The following is an 18644-nucleotide window of genomic DNA, read 5'->3' as shown; positions in this document are numbered from 1 at the left end:
ATTTTCCCTTTGCCAAAGAGTTACCCATAAGACCTATGTAAAAATGCTCAATAACGCTCAGCTAAATCCAATGGAATGATATCAACCATCATTGACCTCAATATTGCCTGTATATAAATAAAGCTTCATACAAAATTTTAATTCAATAGGTCAGTTAGTTTCGTAGAAATGGCTGGGATAGACAGATATAACGAAGTGTTTCTAGCTCCAAGAGTAAACGCTGACGCTCAGCCAACAACAAGATGTACTAAGACTAATCAGTTTACCTAATACATGTTAACACTGATGCTTCGACGAATTATTTTTTCTGAGCATAGCTCTGTCTTATTAGTTACATCTGGTACTTACCTCAAAGGGACTTTTTCAGGTGTAAATAAAAACCAATAATATATTCAACAGTTAAATCTTGTAATGTTTATAAAATCAATACAAAACGAAAACTAAAACTATACAAGTGGATGTGGCAAACATCACAACGTTGGACGGATCGTTCCTTATGAATATCGCACAGTAAACATACAACTGGAACATAGAGTAAACAATCGCCTGCGGATTACGTAATTACACTTTTAATCACCTTTAGAGCAATATGATAACAGAATTGTAAGCATTCCTACAGAACTACATCAAAATAAACATTTTAAAATGGTCAGATCAATTATGAAAGTGAAATAAGCACTTTGTATTATTATCATAATTTACTAATTACGTAATGAAAAAATGATTTTATTTTGAATCGGTTCCAGTTCAATAGTAGATTGTTACACAACTTAACATTCATAGAATATATAAAATCATAGTTCTCAATATGTACACTACAACGATTTTATTGCACAACTTATATAAATAGGCAACGCCTCTTAATGTACAGAATACTTGCATTAATTACAGTATTTAAATAGTTGAAACTAAATTTTGCCGTTTCAAGGATTAGCACCTTATTTTAAGATGTAGCCTATATCCTTTAAACAGTATTATTGTGTTTATACATTTAAGTTTCTCATGAGTCTAAGTACAGATTATCCTCTTACTATTAAGTTAATTCGGTTCGGTTCAATGTAAAATGGACTGAGGACACTATAAAAACTCTCACATTGCAGTTTTACAAAACTTAAAACCAGTTAGTTGATCTATTCTGGTCATAAATTTGATCATATAAAACTAAAAATTAAAATGGTTACTAAACTATTCAAGAAACATTTGATATCAGAATATTTCCATGCCATGGAACTTCACTATACAACTTTTGACTTTTTTCGTTAAGGAAACCAATGAAATAGAATAACTATGTTAATAATTAACCTAGAAATTGGTATGGTAGTAGAACAATTAAATTCCAAATGTTCGTTTCTACATAAAACCCTTTTAATATCCATGGGTAGAATCAAATATAACTATATGTAAAATTTTACAAAATTACTGACTGACTAAAACAGGTCTGTTTTATGAGTGAGTAAGATATGATCTTATAACAATGTGCATTGAAGACGACTACTTAATGATCTTCTAATCTTTTTAAGTGAAAAAGTGTTTACGAGAATTTGCAGCTAATTTTGTTCATCATAATTGAACGGGTCATGAAGTTTCAGCCAGTCTTTTATGATCTGCCTCAAATTAAATGTTTTATATGAGCCGGTAAAAATACTTCTCATCATCATAAAATAATGAGAAAGTTGTACATATTAAGTTTCATAATTCAAGGACAAGTATGATTATGCGTTGGAACGTATAATTCTGCGGATTTTATGGCTAAACATAATTACTGTAATGTCTTCATTTACTTGATAATCTTTAATGGCTGAAGACGAGTTGGTGAATGTGTTTTAATCAAACCCTTGATAGCGAAACGATAGGGTTCCGTGGTTTTATTACATTAAACGAGAATATCGCAGGACAGATCGTGTTAAAGTCCTACAATTACTAGGGAAATGTATTCCAAACTGGCGTTCATATTAAGTCAAGGAAATTACAAGAACACACTCCGCGAGAAAAAAGGCTAAGTAGTTTATATTTAACTTCATATGAAGATTTTTATTCAACTCTGAGTATTCACCTAGTATTCATTTCATTTCAGTGTGAATTTCTTAGCATTACAATGCCGTTTAAACAACAACTGGCTAAGCCATAAGTGCCATATGGCTTTCAATTGGATTTAAAGTACACGAAGAGCGTTCTATGTTGAGGGTGAGTGTCTCAGCCATAGTACTCTACTTACAACAACTGGATCGCTGATAGAAATTTCGAACTGAATCATACAACGTAGCTAAGGTGTGGATGACTTTAAGCGAATCCAGGTCAATTCCTTAGCCTTATTTAATTATTTTCTTTGCAAGAATTCATACATACATGGGCTAAAATTACCTTTTCAGATAAGGTTAAATTATTTAAAAAGTATTTGTAAATTTATTATAATATCAACTAAATTAATGCCGTGATATTAATGTTGTTGAATTATTACTGGAGGTATTAGATATTTTAACAACTCAAACATTAATAGTTGTACAGTTCATGCTGTAATTAAAACTATATACACCATTGAATTTAGCTTTTCATGTATAATAGCATATTAGCTGTAATGTGTAAGATAAAGAGTGAGGAAAATGCGCTGGAGGCAATGGGCCTGGGTGGCGAGTATCACTTTTTTACTTTTCAACCGAAATTAGCGATCCAGCTGTTTAATTTAGATTTCTATGGCAAGTAGTCCTTACATTCCCTCGAACACCAATCACAACTAATACAAGTTCTTAATCATTTAATAAATAACTGTACACTGATAATGATTGCTTGAATGTTCCACCAAATGTGTCACCGAGAATATTACTTTTTGGTAGTTATAGTTGAGGAGAGCCTGTCTCAGTCTATCACTTGCACTCGTATTAACTGACGAGATCTCCGTTCTTCCGCAGCATCTCTAGCCGGAGTTCGTGCTCGCGAGCCTTGAGCCGTAGTGCCGCGATGCTGGAGCTGCGCCGGTCGATGTCGGGTGGGGAGGCCGGTGCGGAGGTAGTGACCCCAGCGGGGCTGGGGGGCAAGGTCTCCTCCGGCTCCGGTGGGCTGACGGTGGCGGGGGCGGTCAGCTTGGGTCTCTGGGCGGCTGAGATGTTAGCCAGAAGACTCTGAAACGATGTGGCCGGGGTGTACGCTGCGAGATGCCCCAGGAAGGGTGGGGGCCGCGGGAACTGCGGAGGGTGCCCCAAGAAGACGGGTCCAGGAGGCAGTGTGGGGTATCTGAACGCCTCGAAGGGTTTGCGGAGACCGAAGCCGAGGTGGGTGAACGGGTTGGGGAGAGATGGCGCGATAGCGGGCGCCGGCCCCGAACCCATGTAGGGGTTGTACGGGTGACCTTGAGGACCGACCTTCTCTTGTTTCCTCCACTTGGCGCGCCGATTCTGGAACCAGACCTGAAACACGGAAAACTTAAGTTAACTCTTTCGGGAACCAATTCAAATCCATATTCACAGATAACCATCCACAATTTGTACTATAACTATTCACACCAATCAAAGTACCATACACAATTGCATCATATTCCAAAATTTAGACCAAAACTCGATGCGTGGTCATTGACTGCAGCGCGGGTGTGGTCACATGCAGCGCTGCTGAATAGCCTTGTCGTGTGCGACCGACGGTTGAACCAGTTGTGAGACCGGGTCACCGTCAGCCAAACCATCCGTCACTAACGCCCAGCCTCTCACCCACACCTGCCGTATCTCTGTAGCTATACGATACCATGCCACCACCGTGCAGAGACCGCTCATAAATTTGTCCACACGTACGAGAAAGTGAACGTCCTGTAATTGTTTTCAATCTTGTTCCAATAAATTTCACTCCCTCTCTAGAGTCCATTTATCACTTTGTCCATTTGCCTGGTTGGGTGTGGTAAATTAAATGGAAGTGAAAAGTTCAACCAAGGTTTATAAGGTAATCCACCATCTTAAGCACAAGGAGAGTAAAAATGTAAAAAATTGAACAGTTAACACATTTTAAACGAAATTTCAATACAATTTGTATTTTCGCGATGCGTATAAAATTAAAACGAATTCCCTCAGTCAAACCACAAATTTTCCTTTGGAATCCCAGAGCCATTGGTATTATGTTTCATATGTCTTCCGCAAAAATATCTAATACATCAAGATCGTACAAACAAGTTCAATAATTATAGTACAAAACATTGTATACTATAGACAATTTCTTTTGGATTAAACTATAATAGACACTTGGTGTTCTTGGTGTTCTTGAACTCTCTCTCTTTCTGGGTTTTGAAATCTCCATGTGACTTTTCGCTTTATTCCATGTTAACACTATTAGACTCTAGACTCGATTTGGAGGTAGAACCGTTAACAAGGAAGCTTCGACCAAATTGCTAAAAGCCTTCCAGAAAGTGCAATTAAAAAAATAAAAGAAGCATAACTCGGAAATCCATCTGGCAAATACCGGTGGACCCACCTGGGGTTGTCAATGACAAGGTCTGCCCACTACACCGCACCGCCCGCGCCCGTGTCCCCTCTGTCGGTCTATCGGCTCCGTGCCGTGCCGCCAATGATAGCCTAGGACCACAATTTCCCTTATTAAAGCCAATTACTGAAAGTGCAGTTCTCTGCGGGTGTTCCTTGAACAAAATGGCTGACTTCCTGTAGGCCTCTGTCATTTGGCAGGTTCGCCTCGTAAAAGGTTATGATCCGGTTAATTTGTTTGCATTGTTAGCGCCCCGACTGAGGGAGAGGTGTTGACTTGTCATTATCCGGCCGCCACGGGTCAGCTGACAGACCGTAGCTGACGTCTCTGAGCGTCAACACAACGCCCTTACCGAGGAGAGGAGTCTACTTCTAACTATCCGTCTGACGCAGGTCAGCTAACAGACTGTAGCTGTCGTCTCTGAAAACCAACACAACGCCCTTATCGGAGGAGAGGAGTCTACGTGTCACTATCCATCTGACACGGGTCAGCTAACAGACTGTAGCTGTTGTCTCTGAGCGTCAACACAACGCCCTTATCGGAGGAGAGGAGTCTACTTGTAACTATCCGTCTGACGCAGGTCAGCTAACAGACTGTAGCTGTTGTCTCTGAGAATCAACACAACGCCCTTATCGGAGGAGAGGAGTCTACTTGTCACTATCCGTCTGACACGGGTCAGCTAACTGACTGTAGCTGTTGTCTCTGAGAATCAACACAACGCCCTTATCGGAGGAGAGGAGTCTACTTGTCACTATCCGTCTGACACGGGTCAGCTAACTGACTGTAGCTGTTGTCTCTGAGAATCGAACACAACGCCCTTATCGTAGGAGAGGAGTCTACGTGTCCGTCTGACACGGGTCAGCTAACAGCTAAAATGTATATTTGAACTTCGGAAGACTCAAACTCTCTGACTGTGACTCACTTCGTCTGTAAGTTAATCTAGAAGTCCATTTAAACTCATTAAAACCGTTGTTTGTAAACTCAAGTGCTTCAATCAGTGGTACAACAACTTAATTATTCAATAATCTATGGGGGGGGGGGGTTGATCAAAGTAATTAATATTACAAATTGAATTGAAGATTGCTTTATGAAAGATAGACATTTAACTGAATATAAAAAAAAATATTATTCGTTGTTGTAGATTTAAGTGTGATGTACAAAAATATATTCGTAAGAATATCAATCAATAGCTCGTTACATTTTTGGACGATTTTATTGCTTGGTCTGCCCAGACGGAATTGTGACGTCAGGTCACTGCAATTGTGTCCTAGGGGGTTTAATCGCTAGACGCCCACCCCAACCGTAACTCTTGATGGATGGCGATTCTCTTGATTACTCGCGATACAAAACATAAACAGGTAGGATTTATGTGTGGTTTGATTGCGCAATAAAGTGTTTCTGTGTAAGCGAGCGCAGTGCAGCGCCCACTCGGCTGCGACAGTCACGTCTTGTCCTGAGTACCCGGATCTTACACCACGTTCAAATGTTACAAATCGACAGAAATTGATCAATGTTTAAATATATTGATTTAAATATATGCCAATGACTAGTAAAGACAATTTCTATCTTTGACATTAATTTTAAAAGTATATATTGACATGACTTCTTCAGAAACAAAAAAAATACACAGAAACTCCCGACAATCTTTTTACTGATAGTAAGATTATTATTGCTTTACATGTTGAGAAGTTATTCCAGCAATTTAATTTCACGTTTATTACCTCCAACTACTAAAACAGATTTAAATGATTTATAGTTCACGATTCAATGACTAATGGCTTGCTTTGTAAAATCAATTTGCCGTTCGACCGTCTGGCGTGTGCGTAAATCAATTTAAGAGAATTGTACGATTCATTGAACGACGTCTAGCCAGTTAAAATCGATAAAGTCAATTAGGCTGAAGCAATTAAATTCACATAACGCCGTGACGTAGGTGTTGGGTGGACACTGAGCAAGGCCACGCGCAAGCCCGTGCGCACAGGGTCGGCTCCTCTGGGGCTCCGAAGGTCCTGGACGACTTGTATTAATGACCGTTCATTTAATGGAAAATTATAAGGCTGTATGTAACTCATAGAACATGAGGTGTGGTCGAATCGTTTTTATGACGTGGAGAAATCATTACGTTTGTCTGTAACAATGCATTACTAGTGTAATTTGATTTATTTACTTTCGGAGTTGTTTATTGGTTTTAAAGGTTAACTACTTCACTCCTGTGTTATTACATGTATTATAGGACCAGGAAGGATATTGTACTAACTGCTAACAGAGTTTATTAAGAATATCAAATAAAATCTTATGATGTTAACAATTACAAGATTACACGTGACAAGATACACGTCCTGGACGCCTTAAAGTTGGTCATATAATTATGGGAACTGCCTCATTTTTAATATATAATATTAAGATCTCAGATATCAAACTCTTTTACTTTTAGTTTTTGTTTATTTTTATACTTCTCTAATATTTAAACGATAAAGTAAATACATTTTAATTTTGTTCTGAATAACCAATAACACTTTCTTCAGCTTCAATGTACCCATTTTTGAAATACTTAAAACAATACTTCAGTTCCTTTAAATTTCAGATGAATCTAACACATAACTACAAACTAGGTTAAAATAAACAAATGATACCAGAGCGTATCTGAGGAAGAGATCAGATTACAGATCTAGAAACTTAACGTGTTACTGAGTGTTTGTATCATAGAACGGTGTCAAATTCCGTAAAAATCCTGTTTCCCTCAAAACGATAGCAGATATCTTGAAAATTATGACGCACTTTTTGGCAAAATATTGTTCATAAATTTATCTTGGAAGCGTTTGTGTTAAAATATTAATTTTTGGTGTTGTGGCAGCTCCTCTATGAACACAAATTAAAAGTGCTGTTATCATATACATTTTTCCTTCATAAACATTTACATTTAAATATAATACGATTATCCGTCGGCGTATTTTGAGGGGAGAACAAGATGTGAGTTTGGTTGGATTTGACCAATCGCCTGTATCACCACATCATGTGAGAGTTCTCAGCAGATCGTGACAAAACAATGAAAACGTCAACGGAGACCTGCACTTACCAATTTCATATCAAATTTCAACTGTCAAACGTCCTCTTCTCAGAAGTAAGGGGAGACTCCGCCGCGCCAGCCCGACCTCTCATGACGGAACGGTCACAAATTACCCAACACGCACGCACGCACGCTCACACGCACTCCGCGGCTTTTATAAATTCGATTATCGTATAACTGGGACCAACTAATTACGGTAGACAGACCGCTCACGAAGCAATTCCGACAGCACAATTACTCCGTAATTGAGGCCTTTGTTGTTTTGCTTAATTCAATTACCGCAGTACACATCTGACCTTCCACCGTCCGCGACCCTCGGATTCGACTTCATCTCATAATTAACCCGAGCTATTACTGCAACATTTTTATTACTTCTGTCCTAATGCCTTTTCCCGAGATGAAAAAGACGCTTTACCTCTCCAACGACAAGACGGTCACGGTTGGTTGAACTTGCAGGTCGGGTAGTTCGTCGGAGTTATACTTAGTAATTATATATTCTATCGAATTCTGTTAAACGGTCAAAATCAATATTTTTCTTCGATCCCCCTTTTCTTGTGAAATACTCCACCAAAAACTGAATTTAAACTACCTATGGTCTGTCAATAGACATCTTCAACCCGATGATTCAAACGAACCGTCCTATTTGTTGAGGCCGAGATCAAAAGGCACCGGTGAGATTACAAACACAGTCGAGTGCCGTGTCGGTAGACACCCCGCTGGGAGCGCGCAGGGGTGGCCCCCGGCTCGCTACTTCCATTAACTCGCTGATTTGTTACAAGCCGCCTCGCCGATTTAATCGATGTACTAACAAGATCGGTTCACACGATTCAACTACGCTAATGAGTTTTCATTAGCGGCCCGAATTCTTTATTGTTTACAATGATACTGCACGATTCCAATTCGTGTGGATCAGAATTATGAGTCATCCGTGAAGGCATGCCCGGAGTAAACGAGGCGAGGACTAACAAATGGGCCAGTTAAGGTTTTGAGTTGCCGCGCCGCCCTAATGTGATTAATAAGAGGTGCCAACAGCCGCGGTGTGCTGGTAATCCTTGATCTGTCGCCACTCGGTGATTAGTGCACCTGATGTGGTCCTTGGAGCACTTGCCATGTTGTTGAAAAATTACGTTTATAGAATCACAGAAAAAACGCATCATGTCTTCAAAAAATAATTGGCTACTACTAGCAATACCAGAATTTTAGCTACAGAAGAACTCCGGTTATAAAACGTTGATACCCGTGAGTTGGTCTATTATTGATACCGAGGATTTTAGAAGCACGTGTTTTGCCAACAGAAGCGAAAGTTGACTTAGCTCTGAAGCCTCTCACTGAACATACTTAAGCATCCTGTGATTTGAAGACTCTTGGAGCAATTGGAAAATTCTTTAAATATTACTAAATGTTAAGGAAAACACTACTTTTCCAAATTGTTTATTTTTTGGACGAGGCCTTTCGAAACCCAAAAGTTTCATCTTCAATATTTGTGGAGTTGCCTGAAAATAAAACCTCTTGTTTCGAAAGGCCTCGTCCAAAAAATAAACAATTTGGAAAAGTAGTGTCTTCATTAACATTTTGTAATATCCAGTGATTTGTTCAAACGGAAACCAAGATTGAATTTGAGTGATTCCCAGTAACGCAATCAGTTCCAGTACGCTATCACGGAAGATACCGCGAGTGAGTGACATGAGGTGGTCCTCACCACGGGCAGTTGGCTCCTCAATCGTTCCTAGAAATACATGACTACGTGTGTCTGTAATTCGTCAGCCGTACCTTGTGTTTGGCCGTGACTTCAGCCTTACTGAGAAGCCTAATTTCAGGAAGTAGGCTACACTGATTGGTAACTAATGTAACAAATTCGATTGTAAGCCAATGTGGTGCAAATATTCCGGTACATTATTGATAACTTTAAAACAATAGGTGGTCTAACTATCTGAAACAACTGTAGGATTCGTTTTTCACAACTAAACATGTTATTTATTTATTTTATTTATTTCCAACGGCAGCAGCCAATTTACAAAGACAAGCATAGATGGTAGAATACAGCGGAAAAAAAATTAATACAATCAGATGACAAATCTACATAAAGTAACAAAATAGGTATACAAAAATTTGATAATAAATAATAAGTATCCAAAGATATAACAAGTTATAAATATCCAAAACATAACAAAAAATAAAAATAAAGATTAACAAACAACAATAAATTACTCAAGTATGGAAACAACTCAGAAAAATGATTCAAATAAATTGTAATTTACATAAAAAACAATAAAAAACAACTAAAGTATAGGTAGATATCAACAAAAGTAGAATAATAAATAATTACGTAAAGGAAAAAATATTTATAAAAACTCTCTGTGCAACAGGAACAAGCAATCAACTAGCTAACGAAATTATAAGATTGATAAGAGCGAACATAAATAAATAGTGCTAATAAATTAAAATATAATATATAACATTTAATAAATAACAGTAGAAATTAAATAAATACAACATATAATACAATGAACATGCACTTAACACAGCTTAAAGCTAACTATGTCTCAATTTCTAGTCTTTCACAGAAAGAAGAAGAGAGGAGGCCTGCCGACGAACCTGGTGAAGTCCATCGAAGAACAGGTCACACCCAGACGCAACCTGATTTCCCAGGCGAATAAACCTTGCGAAAGGACTGTTGAAGTCGAAGATGGTTGAGTGGTATCTTCGACCCAGCAGATCTCGAGATCTTGTGTTTGCAGGAACTCTGAGGTCGATTTCAGCTAGGAGATCTGGACAGTTCATGTAACCATTCACTATCTTCCAGAGAAGAACAACATCAGCCACGTCACGTCGCAGGGCAAGAGGTGACAAGTTCAGATTGCTGGACAGTTCCTCCACAGGCACATCAAGATAGGCAAAACCCAGCCGGACACCAATCAAGCGAAGAAAACGCCTTTGTAGAGCCTCCAGTCTCGTCCTATTGCCAACAGTGTAAGGCGACCACACGGGACTTGCATATTCCACAAGCTGTCTCACAAGGGAACAATACAGAGAGCGAAGAGCAGAAGGATTGTCGATGCCTTTGGAGAATCTTGCTATGAAACCAAGCATCTTGTTTGCTTTGCTACTGATGTGGTCTATATGTCCAGAAAATCCCATTTCGCTGGCAAATATAACGCCTAGGTCTTTTATACACTGGGACCGTGTAACTTTATAACTTTTTGATGTTATGCAAAAGACTAAATGCATTTGCTTGTTAAAGTACAATCTCTCAAACTCAGGTCACACTAATGCCTTAAATCCAATTTTATAAATCTAAACTTTGCAGTGCGATGCTAATCTATTTTCGTCCTTAGGATTTTTTTCTCTACAACTTCTCTCTTTTTAGCTGTCACAAGGTAAGTATAGTGGTTTCGTCTAATTTTGTCTTTTATGTTTGTCCATAAATTATCAGCCTAAAGGAAATTGACATTCATTTAGCATTGCGCCGCGAGTTCTAACACCAATTGATTTTAAAAATTAACGAACTGAATTAAACTAGAAACATCTACTGTCATATTAATGCCATTCACTTTATTGTTATTGTTTTTATTGAAAATTCAACAGAAGGCTATTAATCAAAAAAGCTATCCAGTATTTTTTTTCTCTAGTTTGTCTATTTATTGTTACAAACAATCCGATTGGAACATTTCGCGCAGAACTATAAATATAAATAGAATTATAAATTCTACAAAAACTCAGAGATCGATGACGGAATTGCGTAGAAGTCCCCGGATCAACACAAAACCTTGCAACTAAAGGCCCAAATAGTAAAAACTGACAAAAGTTTCTTTCCTCGAGATGTTGATTATATTAGCTTTACAACTAGTGCAAAGATTCCATTCACATATACACTTATCTCTTCCCCGTCACTGATAATATATTTACAAAAACTAAAATAATGGAATTACTACTATACAGTATACCGGTGCTTAGACTAAGATATCTAGGTTTAGAGAAACTAAAGTAGTCCTATATTTTTACTTTTTTCAATGTACGATAATCATATTTTGATATTAGAAATCAATACCAAATTACGATCATCTGTTCTAGGTACAAGTTCAAGCACACTATTTGATTCGGCTATCCTCAATGCGTGTACCTAAACAATGAAGACTCGAAGAATTAAGACTTAACATATCCTGAATGGGGACTGGCGACACGTGTACGAACTGGTCACGGTTGATCTGATGCTAATGAGTCGACCAATATACCGCAAGCAACATTAAGGCAAGCCAATCAATGGTCTGATGGCGGCCAATGTTGTAGAGGATGTCCGCGGCACCGCTGCTAATTGCGGGGGGATTACCTGGTCGTTATGACAGCAAGGACACCTGGCCCTGGTCCATAATGATGACCATTACTCGGGTAGGCTTCCTGTCTACGGTCCTCCAGCCATATGTCTTCGCGTCAGCAGACCGGCATGCGACAGGCCAGGTATCAGTGTCACAGAGACCAATGCTCTTCGTGTACCAATTACTCAGTACAGTACAGCTTACTTGCGGTCATTTTATATTGATCATAGACACTCAACTGAGTGATCCGTGATATTTTCAAAAGAAAACCAAGTAATTATGTGGGTAAAAACCGATTGTGTCATTAACGCGATATTTGTTTCCAGTCTGTAGAATCTTGCATTTTAAAACTAAAAAAATACGTCCAAGATACTTGTAAGAATGGTGTATTTCACAAGTGTTGTGCATACAAACAACCTGATCGTGCTCATACGAAGCAAAAACACATTTCAGGTGAGTACTAAACATGGACATGGTCATTCTACCTTTCAACCAATCAATATGGATACCACATCTCGTCGACTTGTTTTGTACACGATAAATAATCAATTAACATCTAGAAAGTTCTCTTCAATTGAAGTGTTCGCTGTCGTCTAGCCGGAACGTGTCAATTAAGGATCGCCCAATATCCTGGGACTGATGTCCTGGCCAGCACTGACACAGGACACGGCTCTACCTACCACACGTGACAAGCGCATTAGGGCTACTCCGGCGGCTTTAATTGATTTGATATGTGTTTCTCTGGTAATGGGCCGCCGTGCATTAGTAATCTGGGCGACGAAAGGCCGGGCGATACCCGGTCGTCCGCCGGCGCCCCGCCACTCTGCAGGCCAGCCTCGGCCCCTTCCCTTCGCCTGGGCCGGATCTCTCCTAATCTCAACAATGTCTAAGACATGACTCTATGAAACTCTATACCAGTTGCTCGTACACCAGAATGGAATCACAAAGCATGAAGTTGGCTTATAGTATGTATGTTGGAAGGAAATCTATAGTCTAAATATTACTGAATCTGATTTATTTTTATTTTTATTTTGTTCTTTGATTCTTCATCCATAATTTTAGCGTATTTCCAAGACGATAAAATACAGACCGATTCTGACGACCTTCAGAATGAACTTTTAAGAAGTTAGTAACTATTGAAGCGAGTAAGAAAAAAAATATTTAGTAGTATTAATTTTTCAATTAAAAAAACTCTTTCGATCATTTCTTTTACAAAAAAAATCATTTAAAACATCATACGGCTTTTAAACCCAGACATTCAATTGTTGAAGTGGCTACGAAGATGGAAATATCTTCCAATGCTCATCAAATTACTTCAGTCCTTGGACTGCCATGTAAAAAGGAGTTGTCTACGACGTCCCATTTATACTGCGAGGAATTGCGTGGGTAACAACTAATAGCGTATAAATTAGTTCCGATCACGTTATCTTTTCTGATATGCGTGACGAATTATTTATAGTGTGTGGTGTTTGGCGGCCAGGCCGCGCTGTCTTCTGTCAAACCGACCGTTCAAGTCTCTAGTCTTTAGACCTACTCTTAGACAACCCCTGCATGGTGACGTATCTCTCTAGAGCCACAAACCTGACTCGGCTAAAACATATTCTCTGAAAGGAGATCAATAACTTGTTTGTACTGTCAGTCGTCTGGATAACTTATAATGTTATAAAACTACGCGACAGTTGGGCTTTTTAATTTTCAACAGAGTAAGAACTGGAATAAAACATTTAAACATAAATTAGCCGTTTGAAAGAAAAATAACAAATAACACCAGTAAATAATCGCTTATCTTCAAAAATTATGCTAATTTATCATCCTTAAAATCCAAGCACATTATTAGGAACCTTTCAAATAATTAACACGTAACTCTTAAGTATTTTGTTTCAATAATATGTGTCCGTTAAAAAAATAAACCTGTTCCTGTGACCTCTCTGACCTTCACTCAAATACTTTCTGAACTACTACAAATGACATGGAAATCCGACGCACGCAGCTTCTACGAACTGTTCGGGCTGGAGGCTGAACCCTGATACCTCTTCTTCATATCTTCGTAGCTCATTGACTTCTGTTCTTCGTCGATAGAGCAATTTGTCGGTTTCCTGCCAGCACATACGGTTGGTATAATGATTCTATATGCCAGAGCAAAGGGTGTCCAACTTCAAGCTGACCTTTTCTTGGACACAACACAAAATGCTAATTTTATCAAGAGATTAATTAATTGGTTTCAGAAGGCTTACTGTTTGAAACCCGTACTGTACAATTGTATAACCATAACAACTTACATTAGATGGGTTTCTGTCCTGTCTGCTTACTAGTTGGTGTGGTAAGAACCAAAAATAATTGGTATGTTAATAGTTTTAGAATATTCTGCACAGTTACTCACGATTTCATAAACACTATTGGCACTGAAGTCTAATTTATTCAGATATAACACTAACTCCTATTGAAAAATGAGGTTTACTCAGACTATACATTTTTCTGAATTAGTTGCGCAAGCTAATCATCTGTTTTTGTGAATTGATTTTAACCTCCTTAATTTTTTAGGGCTTTCAAGGTCATGCAGAAATACTAATTCCTAACTCGGCCAACTTTTGTTGCTCCAGCGTGTTTCGTTAAAAACTTGATACACGTTTAGACCCTGTTGTTATGAACTAACTACTAACTTACCCGAGCTGGTTTTGAATCCACCAATCCCAGCTTTAATGGATTGACATTAGAATTAAAAATAAGTGAATAAAAACAAAATATGTAGTAAACAGAACGTCAAAACTACAATGTTTAGCATCAGTCGGTGTTAAGAAACAGTACGTTACAGATGGCGTAGAATGTAACCTGCAGCCCTTCCTGAGAAAGGCTACAAGAAGAACTGGTTCTGTACCGAGGTACCGTACAGGTACCAATAGCATGGCCGGGTTTGCCGGAATGTCGCCTTCTCGATATCACCGGACAGACACATGGACTCCTGAGCCCGGACTCGTCAAATCTAATTAGAACCGTTCATCAACATTCCCGCTACTCACGCAACCACACTCCGTGCCATAATCATTCCGTTTTTGCACTAGAAAATGCATTCACAAATTGAGTAAAGTCCTTGGAACCGTCCAACGTAATAAGTTCTCGGAGGCAAGGATGTTCTTACATGTGTCGAGTCGACAGATGGCTTGCCGCTCCGCCACTATCTGTGTACGTGTGTGTACGTGTTCTGCGGTGTCCAAGGCACTAATGGCATCAGGAATTATATGCACGCAGAGTACTCTGTTTTATGGTCGCAATGCCAAGCGCGGTTTTCTTATAAGGTTACTAATCGTCCATTTTCACAAAAACGTTTTTAAATAGGCCAATAACATCCAGAGTAAAAATAACATGCAAATTGTATTTCAATCAACACAAATTTATCAAGAGATTTGAGTTACGAGTGGTCCAAGTTTACCAATATTTTTTAGATTTGTTACACAAACTACCAATTTTTCCATTTAATTCCAATTCCATTTGTCACATATCAATATTTTCACCCCAATAATACAAATAAAATTACATATATAACATAACTTATGTTATACTTCCCTAAGAAGAACATTTGTTTTACCTTCTATGAAGTGTTTTGTTATGCTTATTACGAATTATATTTCTTGACACTATTATAAAGTTTTTATAAACTGTCTCAGTAAACATGTTTTAAGTTGAGTTGAGCTTGCGTTTATGTTCTTAGAGTTCTAAAAAATATATAATTTGCTAGTATTTAGAAAACACTAAGCGATCTCAGTTGAAGTAGTTTTCCAATAGAGGTGTAAGTGCGTAGACGTTTTGCTGACGGAGAATAGCTAATATGCTTATCTCATGATAAGAATTGAGTAGTGTAGTACAATATAGTGTGTACACAAATTAAATTAGTTTAGTCTTGTTGGAACTGTTAACTTAATTTCTAGGAATATTGCTGTTCCGATTGCAATATGTTTGTTTCATTAACACTTGGGTTAATGTCAATTTGACTCAATTACATTTACGTTTTCTCACATACTCCTTGTAGGACGCTCATGTAAATTCAAACAACACCGAGGATGTATGCGATATCTAATTTGATTGTTTTGAGTGGGTTCGTTCTAAAGAAATTATGCGGTCAGAGGGCGATCGACAACCAGTTACGATTTTTAGCAAAGCGAGAATTGGAGGCTTCACGTTGCTCAGCCAACTACGTCGGTAATAAAAGGTACTACAAAATATAACCGAAATGTAGGAATCCCTAAAACAAATTACAAATAAATGTATAGTTTACCCAATTTACCATAACTTTACAATCAATATACCGCTTTGGTTTAGATCAAAACAAAGAATAGACAATAAAGTAACTGTAATTATTAGTGAGCCGAAGGAGGAGCTGCAGCATCACTAACAGGACGATCCGGACGAAGGAGAACAATTTATACTCGCAATTTTTTAAGTTTAGAACAAAGCAAAGATTAGAAGATAATAAAGTAACCGTAATTATTAGTGTAACCGAAGGAGGAGCTGCAGCATCACTAACAGGACGATCCGGACGAAGGAGAACAATTTATACTCGCAATTTTTTAAGTTTAGAACAAAGCAAAGATTAGAAGATAATAAAGTAACCGTAATTATTAGTGTAACCGAAGGAGGAGCTGCAGCATCGCTAACAGGACAATCCGGACGAAGGAGTACAATTTATACTCGCAATTTTTTAAGTTTAGAACGAAGCAAAGATTAGAAGATAATAAAGTAACCGTAATTATTAGTGTAACCGAAGGAGGAGCAGCAGCATCACTAACAGGACGATCCGGACGATGGAGTACAATTTATACTAAAAATTGATTACGTTTATGACGAAGCAAAAGTTAGATAATAAAGTTACCGTAATAATTAGTGTAGCCGAAGGAGGAGGAGCAGCATCACTAACAGGACGATCCGGACGAAGGAGTACAATTTATAATAAAAATTGTTTACGTTTATGACGAAGCAAAGGTTAGATAATAAAGTTACCGTAATTATTAGTGAGCCGAAGGAGGAGCTGCAGCATCACTAACAGGACGATCCGGACGAAGGAGTACAATTTATACTCGCAATTTGTTAAGTTTAGAACGAAGGAAAGATTAGATAATAAAGCTACCGTAATTATTAGTGTAGCCGAAGGAGGAGCTGCAGCATCACTAACAGGACGATCCGGACGATGGAGTACAATTTATACTAAAAAATTTTTACGTTTATGACGAAGCAAAGGTTAGATAATAAAGTTACCTTAATTATTATTGAGCCGAAGGAGGAGCTGCAGCATCACTAACAGGACGATCCGGACGAAGGAGTACAATTTATACTCGCAATTTTTTAAGTTTAGAACGAAGCAAAGATTAGATAATAAAATAACCGTAATTATTAGTGTAGCCGAAGGAGGAGGAGCAGCATCACTAACAGGACGATGGAGTACAATTTATACTCGCAATTTGTTAAGTTTAGAACGAAGCAAAGATTAGATAATAAAATAACCGTAATTATTAGTGAGCCGAAGGAGGAGCTGCAGCATCACTAACAGGACGATCCGGACGAAGGAGTACAATTTATACTCGCAATTTGTTAAGTTTAGAACGAATCAAAGGTTAGATAATAAAGTAACCGTAATTATTAGTGAGTCAAGGGACAGCAGCAGCAGGACGACGATGTTCAGTCTATCTGGACAATTTGCCGCATCCTGTGACGTGTGTGGAAGTGGTGGTGTCACAATAGTCTAATTAAGTGTGCCATTAGCCAAGCCTCATCAGTACCACCATTAATTATCGTTTGGGAATATTAATGCATCAACTTACTTGTATCCGGGCCTCTGTGAGTCCGATCTTCATAGCCAGCTCCTCCCTGTAACACATATCCATCATCATTAACTGCTTCAGCCCGCGTCAATTAGCGTCAATTAGCGTTGTCGGCAATTCGCGCTGTTATTTTGGGTGACAAATTTACATCACTAAATAGAGCAACATCTTGGAGTCTTATACAGGACACACAGAATTACATTAAGTTTGAATCTAAAACCTGGTCTAGTGTAAGTATGTCAAACTTCAAACTCTTATCAATTGGCCAGAACATAATCATGTTGCTTTAATACACATCTATTTTAACTGTTAATTTCATCTTTGAAAAGAGAAATAGCCTATCACACATTTCAATGATACTGCACGGATTATTCAAGTCGATATTTCAATGCTCAAAATGTTTAAAGTTTCAGGTTATATAGGAGTAAAATTGTAGAAGAATACAATGCGGTGAGTTTTAACATCATACAATGTAATTTCAAATGATCCTTCTTTCCTTAAACTTAATTAATAGTACGAATGTCTTTGCTCATTAATATTTATTTACTTGAAGAACAATTTTATTGTTTTTTTCAACTAGAATAATTGTAATAAGACTTACATATAAGCCGATCTGATATAAATGTTGTACATTCCTTAAATGCTACATACCAGAATGTAGTTCTTAAAATAAAGGATCGTGTGAGTTAATGTTACTAGTGGTAAATGTACTTTCTGTATAGGAATGTAGAAACAGTTTTTGAATTTAGCATCAACCAACAAACCTAGACAATAAGAGCGTATCATTTCCTTCTTGTAAAAAACTATTGCGGTAAAAATAACTGTCCAATATTTTAAAATTTATTGCTCAAGGCCTTTAAAGATTTAAAAATTTGTCATCAGACCTAACATGATTATATAAAAAAACTTTGTGTTATTTATATTAATACAAAACAATAGCTGTCTTAAATTGACACATTCCTTATTATCTTGTTTTGACTAAATATACTTTACAGAAGA

The 18644-nt window shown here is 37.9% G+C and overlaps 1 protein-coding gene across 1 annotated transcript in view; it reads right to left on the bottom strand.

Annotated features, from left to right (window-relative positions):
- Positions 1-389: 389 nt before the first annotated feature.
- Positions 390-18644, bottom strand: part of LOC124364910 (homeobox protein aristaless-like) — a 175917-nt gene continuing 157662 nt past the window's right edge. The window contains exons 3-4 of the mRNA XM_046820718.1: positions 17646-17691; positions 390-3401 (exon numbers count right to left, since the gene is read on the bottom strand). Of these exons, the coding sequence (XP_046676674.1) occupies positions 2877-3401; positions 17646-17691 (571 nt within the window). The 3' untranslated portion in view covers positions 390-2876. The remainder of the gene's footprint in view (positions 3402-17645; positions 17692-18644) is intronic.

The sequence above is a fragment of the Homalodisca vitripennis genome, chromosome 6 (assembly GCF_021130785.1).
Source record: "Homalodisca vitripennis isolate AUS2020 chromosome 6, UT_GWSS_2.1, whole genome shotgun sequence".
Classification (NCBI taxonomy): Eukaryota; Metazoa; Arthropoda; class Insecta; order Hemiptera; family Cicadellidae; genus Homalodisca; species Homalodisca vitripennis.
This window is presented reverse-complemented; position numbering and strand designations above follow the sequence as displayed.